The sequence below is a fragment of the Silurus aristotelis genome, assembly GCF_946808225.1.
Source record: "Silurus aristotelis genome assembly, chromosome: 21".
Lineage (NCBI taxonomy): Eukaryota > Metazoa > Chordata > Actinopteri > Siluriformes > Siluridae > Silurus > Silurus aristotelis.
Window position 1 is genome coordinate 3854737 of NC_139594.1, and position 7805 is coordinate 3862541.

The 7805-nt window shown below is 38.3% G+C and overlaps 1 protein-coding gene across 1 annotated transcript; it reads right to left on the reverse strand.

Annotated features, from left to right (window-relative positions):
• Positions 1-1240: 1240 nt before the first annotated feature.
• Positions 1241-7805, reverse strand: btr02 (bloodthirsty-related gene family, member 2). The gene is made up of 7 exons (XM_083524531.1): positions 7733-7805; positions 5400-5696; positions 5208-5297; positions 4287-4514; positions 3049-3190; positions 1944-1970; positions 1241-1863 (listed from the first exon to the last, which is right to left on the reverse strand). The coding sequence occupies exons 2-7, from the start codon at positions 5691-5693 to the stop codon at positions 1319-1321; spliced, it is 1326 nt and encodes a 441-aa protein (XP_083380657.1). The 5' UTR covers positions 5694-5696; positions 7733-7805; the 3' UTR covers positions 1241-1318.

Here is a 7805-nt window from a genome sequence, read left to right on the forward strand (position 1 = left end):
TGTTCTGTCGCCCTCGCGCTCCTGGACCCCCCCTTAACCAAACCCCTCATTCTCCTCCATCCTCTTTTTCATCTCTGGCCTTCTCTGACTCCTTTTCGTACTCCTTTTCTCTTTCCTTTTTTTGCTTTTACTTCTCAAACAGTTTTAAATCTGGTGATGTGAAGAAACCACCTTCAAGATTGTTACCAAAGAAACTATAATGTACATTAGCATTTAGTAGATGCCCTTATTCAGGGCATCTTACAAAGTCTCCATCTATAAATACATCCAGATACTGGTTCATCAAACACAAACAAAAAATACCATCAGTCTAAAACTCTGTTTATAGAGATTTTTTTTTTAAGAAGAAGTGCTAGTTTAAGTACTGCTTTTTGGGGTACAATTTTAGACTGCTAGTAACGCAGCTGTTTGGACATTACATGGAAATTAATTCCACCATCTCAGTGAGAGAACCGAGAAGAGTGTGGAAGCATGTCTTCCCCTACCCTGAGAGATGATGGGAGAAGTGGAGTAGTGGTTGAGAATGAAGGCACTGTGCTGCAGTGTGGTTGTGAGATAAGTGCTGTGAGGAAGAAAGTTAGCAATGAGGTGGTGTGGGATAACCTTCGAAAGTTGAACAAAAGTTGTGTGACTGCTCCCTGGATCTGTTGCAGAGGTTGAATGTCTTTCAGAGGCAGTACTGCGATGCGAGAAAAGGACAGTTGATTGTACATGGGTACATGAAGTTTGGCTACAGTAAGTGAACGTGATACCAGAGAGTTGTCAATTGAGATCACAAGATCTTGACATGGAGATAAATCACCTAGGATGAACATCAGTTCAGTTTTACTAGGATTATTCTTCAGATGATGAGTTGCCATCCACAATGAGATATCTGTGACAAGATTCAAGCAAAAATAAGAAATAATCTGTGTGTGTGTGTGTGTGTGTGTGTGTGTGTGTGTGTGTGTGTGTGTGTGTGTGTGTGTGTGTGTGTGTGTGTGTGTGTGTGTGTTGGGAGGGGGGTAACATGCAGTTTGATTGTATTGATGATAGCTTGTACTAAAATCAAAGCTTATAGACTGTTAAATCAAAATCAGTCTTCCGTGCAATCAGAATGGAGACATGCGCAAACAAAAAAGCTTCTGTTCAAACTGTTTCTTTTTTATTTATTTAGAAAAATACCAGTAAAGTAAAATCAAGATATAAACATATTTGTACACAATGTAATGAAATAAATTAATATAAATTGGGTCTATTATTTCAGGCAGAACTCAGGTAGAGATGATTTGAGGTTTAGCTGCAATCTTCTAAACAAGAAGAGTCAAAGGAGAATCTTTCAGATGGTGCAGCAGTTACTGGTTATGATGAGCGGTGCAGCGTTCTTGCCCCCATGCAGTCGTCCGGGGTTAAAAATAGCATGAAGTCTTTCAGTAAACATGTCTGTAAATGTGTAGATATGAATCCCGGATTCAGGACAGAAGAAGGACACACGTCCTGCATCATAGTCTAGATAAATGGCCACCTTTCTGGGTTTGGGGGTTAGAGACAGACAGGTTGGTGGCAGCGTGTTGGCCATGTACTGAGTTCCGTTTCTCAGGCTGAGGGTCCAGAAGCTGTTTGCAGGACTGACTGTAAATTTCCCCTTCCTGTTAACCGAGTGCTTGGCAACACCGAGGTCCCATTCTGTCTTGTCTCCTACTTCCACTTCCCAGTAGTGTCTACCTGAGATAAAAGCTTCCTTAGTAACCACGTTAGTCACACGGTCAAACCTTTTGGGATTTTCAGGGACCTCCTGTTGTTTGTCTGTGTATCGGACCTGCTTCTTGTTGTCCGAGATGGACAGGTGGGCGTGAGCCGTGCGATGGTTCAGTTTGATGTCCACTGTGGGAAAAATACACAATCAGTATCCACCACACACATTTCAATTACCGAAGACAATTATTACAGATACACAAACATACCTGTGTATATCTGCAGTCTCTTCAGCTCTGTGAAATCAAACATAGCACATTCAGTTTAGTTTTTATACACTCTCCAACATTCCTGTTTCTGTTTCTCAATTCCATAGTGTATAAATCCACCTAAAGGTCTATAGATGGGTCAAAGACTTGAAATGTTCGTTGTCAAACAATTTGTCGCATGCATGTTGCTTTTCTTTCTATGCAACAAACTAAATCTTCAGCAAGTTTTCCAAAAGGCACGGCAAAGTATTTCAGCTGGATGCTTGGAGAACATGCCGACATCAAGATACCGAGAGTGTGTAAAGATCTTATTAATGCTAAAGGAGGATTTTTCAATGAAAATTAAGTGGAACATCTGAGCATTTATATATTGGTTTGTTGGTTTAATTACCAAGTTTTTTTCATGGACATAAAAAAAAAACGAACATGCATGTGACAGACACTGTAATAATTTTTTATTTACTATTTTTTTTTCCCCTTGTTTCTTATATTTTATGATGAGTTTTTTGCTCTTTTGTCTGTCACTTGAAAATGCATGTAAACAGTCTTCATCAAAATCCACATTAGATAATCCAAAATATGTATCAAAACTCTTGGTCAGGGAACAGAAACAAGTTAAGCGATAGTATAGTATAATAACATAAATGGTAACCCAAAACAGGTCAAAAATCAAAACACAGTCAGAACAATAAGACTGTGTGAACCAGACTATCATTAAATAGGGGGGTGAGTGTGTGTGTGTGTGTGTGTGTGTGTGTGTGTGTGTGTGTGTGTGTGTGTGTGTGTGTGTGTGTGTGTGTGTGTGTGTGTGTGTGGGTGTGTGAGAAACTGTGTTCAGTGTGAAGCTGGGTGAATGAGAGTACTGTAAATTCTGGGAAATGTGGTCTGTGGTTTCCATGTAAGATGGTCACAGTGTTTGCTGAAAAATAGAGTTGTTCATTTGCTGTGACATGGAAATTCTAACCTTCTTTATTTCTAGCTTCACTCACTATAACCTCACTGTACTAGATTAGATCATGTTTGTGTAAATAATATTTCACCATGCACACACACACACACACACACACACACACACACACACACACACACACACACACACACACACCTGCTTTAGACAGTTTGTTCTCCTCTGCCCTGACAGTGTTGATGAAATCGCTCACGCCTTTCCTGGTGAATCCCACACATGGCTCTGTCTCTAGAGTGACTTTTGACCAGTCTCTCATCTCTATGGGTAAATGAATGAAACTCTACAAATAAGAAAAAAAGGATTTTTTGTAAGAACTTTAAAAATATATAATATTTTTTTTAAAAAAACAAGAATTTCCGATTGCACAGATCAATAAAAAAATCGATTGAAAAGCCCATAGATATTTCTGAATAGCTGAAGAATAAATCAAATAAAAAAAATTATGAAGCAGTTCAGTTTTTTCAGACACTTTGTGCTGTGTTTTGGAGGCAGTGTTACATTCTGGGCCAGAAAAACCATAGCTAATTTCACACTTGCCGTTATTTCATTTAGAAAAAGTGTTTGCAATAGTCATTTATGTGCTCGTACAGATGTTTACATTTGTCTTCATTAGAATCGGCTCACTATGTAACCTAGCTTGCAATCTAGATTGATTTTGTTATACTGAGTAATGCAGAATTTAAAAAGCCCGAAAATATATTTGAGATGTTTGTATGACATGAAAAGGTTTTTCTGAAGTAGCTTAGTTACGTTGAAATGATGAAACTATTAGGGATCTGTGAACATCTGTGAACACCTCTCAAGGTTTAAAGCCGGTTCTCCAGGCTGTACTAGAAGGTGAATCTGGTCAAGAAACTGACGCAAATGTCTTTGCAACATTTTCTACATTTTGGGCTTATTTCTTGTTTTAATCACACTTTTCAGAAGTCAAGGTTTTCTAAAGGACCTTGTTCTGATATCATGAGATCAAATTACATTAAATGTATTTAAGATGTATTACATTAGAACTACAGCACCATCTTCTGCCAGATAAATGTGTGTACAACTGTTTTAAATGTCTAATCTAATGGACAGGTTTGGGATTTGCACATCACTTTTTTTCACTGCTGCTACACATTTTGGTACAGAATATTTAAAAAAGAATGGAAATTCATTGATTGTACAGCATCTATAATTAATATATAACTTAATATGCATGTATGTTTATTTAATGTCTTTTTATTTTATTTTTACTTTATTTATCTTTAATTTTACTTCGAGTAACTACAACGTAACAATTTTCCTGTGGCATTAATAAAGTATTCTGATTCATCACACTATCAATAATAGACAAATTCGGACCTATTTGATTATACTGATGATATAATCTAACTTACCTTTCTAAGACACTCCTTGCTATCTAGAAGATGATCTGGAGTTGTCTGTCCACTTTGAAGCTCAGCGATCTCTTTCTCCAGCTCTTTAAGAAGTCGGTCCACTCGTTTCTCAGCTTCTTGCTGTTTCTCCTCAACCTCTGCCACCACGGCTTTGTGGGCCGCCTCCACTGAGCTGAGGAGGGCAGAGAACACCCTGTGACTTTCCTGTACTTCCCGCAGACACGAGCTCTGATCAAGAGGAACATATTGAGAGACAGAAATCTTTAGCATTTTTTGTCTTATAATACCAGTCTCGCTGTATCCATCCAAGTCCATCTTGAGGCACTGAGCTTCCTGACAGTCCCATTTTCTCTGACCAATCCCTAAATTTCACCACCTGACCATTATGGCTAACAAAATAGACCTAGTAAGTGGATGAAGTTTCAGCCTCTTAGTAATGTGCATGGTAAATCCCAACCCATTTCACATGAAGTCCACATTTGCTCTTATAATAACCTTCACTCTTCTGGAAAGATGTTCCACTAGATTTTGCAGATTTGTGATCATTTTAACAAAAGGGTGCCAGTAAAGTCAGATACTGATGTGGGTGAAGTGAGGAGGTCTGGGGTGCAATTGATGTTTCATTTCATTCCAAAGGTGTCCAATAGAAATAAAGTCAAGGCTCTATAAAAGGCCACTCAAGATCTTCCACTCCAACTCATAAAGCATATCTTCATTCAGCTAGGTTTGTTCACAGGAGCATTGTAATGCTGGAACATTTTGTGTTTCGTATCTTAAGTGAAATTAAATGCTTCTGCAACCAAATCTCTTATACAATTCTGTGCCTCCAACTAACAGTTTTGGGAAACATGTCCCAATACTTCAGTCCATAAAGTGTAATTTGCGGATAATTGGAGTTTTCAAAAAAACCGACAGACTCACCTTCAGGAGTTTAAGAGACTGCTTGAGTTTGTCCATTTTCTGCATCCTCTCTTTGATCATCTGCTCCACCTCTATTTCTGTTTTCTCGATCTGCACACACATTTTAAATCAGACAGATAAAACGCATTTGGGTCATTCAGCCAAACTCCAACACCAACTCCCAAAAATGCTCTTCCTCAAAACACTACCTACCATCTCGTTTAAATATCCCGCTACACTGACAGATTTCGCTTTTCTGTCAAGCCGTGATTTCCTGTAATGCTCTGTGACTTCGGCCAGTATACGATTCACACTGAGGTGAGGTTTCGAGATGAAGGCCTTGCTGCAGAGAGGGCATTTGCCTGAGCCAGAGCGGCTCCAGTATTTGCGCAGACACACTTTACAGAAGCTGTGACCACACGGTGTAGTGACTGGACTGCTGAAGATGTCCTCACATAGTGAACACAGGAAGTGCTTCTCAGACAGAAGGCTAAAGGTTGAAGCCATTTCCTAAAAAAAAAAAATATATATATATATTCATAGTACATCAACCATAGCAGGTCAAGTGTAAGTGTCGTCCCATCAATGTACCCAGGCTTGCATCAAGCCTGCAGCAAGTCAGCATATAAAACTGTACGGGAAATGAAGAGAAAAGAGCAATGCAAATAGCTACAGTTTCACCTAAATGACAAACGTGACAGTGATTATCTCTCTTATACCACAGCAATCTACCAAAATTTACTTTTCTCCTATTGTACTTTTTATCCACCTAGAATCACATATAATGCTAAGGAATAGCTGTGAAATAAAAAAAAGCTCATTTGTCTTTGTTCCTTGTCATGCTCCCGTGACACTGCGAAATGTAAACCTCTCTGCCCTGGACACTTTCCTTTGTCCCTAAACACTGAACACTGTGAACTTTTCTTTCCAAAGCTGCTAAAAACACTTCTTTAAAGACATTTTCCTACACTGACATTAGAAAATAAGCACAATAATATTGCACAATCCTCTGATTTAAATTTCTACCCCTATCAGAACTGCTGTTCTAGAAAACTCTTCAACACCTTCTGACTTTATACTTCCACAGCACAGTATGAGAGTTTCGCACTGCATTATGAGGAACTACACCATATCCAGTGACTCTATGATTAGCATTTTGTTATATAACATCCCTGCTGGAAAACACCTAAAACAATAAAAACCATCAGAAACCTCAAATGATTACAAATTCCATTACAAACTATCAGCTGTTAACCATAAACACATTACCAAATGGTTTCCATTCTATATTGTGCTTGTGTACATCATTAAATTAGTCTCATCAAACACAAGAATGCCAGTGTGGTCTGAATTTGGATGCTCAATGAAGTCCTAATGGTCCATAGTGGTGTGTATATACCAACAAGCTTTTTAATGGTTCCTAATGGTATCCAGTTGACATACGACACCAATAGAACATTCAAGGCATGTGGTCAATGAGGTTTTTTAGAGCAACTTAAAATTTTCTCATACGACTGAGAATTTGAGGGTTAAGGGCCTTGCTCAAAGTCCAAGCAGGGGAAGCTTGATGAGGCTGGGATTTGATCTCACAGTCTTCTGATCCAAAGTCTAACATACTGTACCACTTCCCCACCTTTGCCAACCATAATTACAACAAATTACTAGTCTTACAAGGTTACAACATTAAAGCCTTTCCTTTATAACCATTAAAAGCAAAGGTTACTGTGAGGATGAGGTAGGAATCGGGCTTTAAATACATTCTAAAATATTAAACTGATAATAAATAAATAAATGTTTGTTTGTTTGTTTTTTTTGTTTTTTTATGAAGGTCATTGTGTGTATTAGAAATATATATATTTTTCTGCACACTATTATCAGTCTGTAGTCTACAGGCAGGTGAAACAAGGAGGTTTTTGAGTGAAACCCTCCATGCCACAGTTTCTAGATAATGTTTACATTCAAAAGCATACAGCACTTCCTTGTTCTGACACCCAAAACCTCTCCATACAGCTCAGGATAATAGCAAGAAATATTATAACAAGCCCAGATTTCAAGCCCTACCAAATAGACTGGCAGCAGTAAAAGAAAGTGCTGATTCACTGCAATGAATGGAAGTAAATGCAGTGTTTTATGTTAATGCTTTGTGCTCTAGAGATCCACTGGAGCGTCGAGACAGGTGGCATGCAAGAGAACCGGTTTCACCAGAAACTCACACCATCAGAGAAACAGAGGAACAAATCAGCGTCGAGTTATACATTCCACAAATTCTGGGAGCTTTAAAGACCTTAGCAAGTTTTCTGCTTCATTTAGAATTAAGGCGTTTGTACAATGGAAAGTATTGGTATTAAATATATTGAGGTCAAATGTCATAAATTCCCCCTTTTATAACAGGAAAACACAACAATTGAAGAGAAAAAAGCTTGTTATATATATTTAAACTTTCTGTGTGTGTGTGTGTGTGTGTGTGTGTGTGTGTGTGTGTGTGTGTGTGTGTGTGTGTGTGTGTGTACATAACGCATAGAAAAAAAAGCCTGGTTTAATCTTACCTGGATGTTTGTGTGTCTGTTTGTGTGTCTCCTTTCTCTGCTTCTCTCACAACTGTTACTCTGCTAGTAAGTT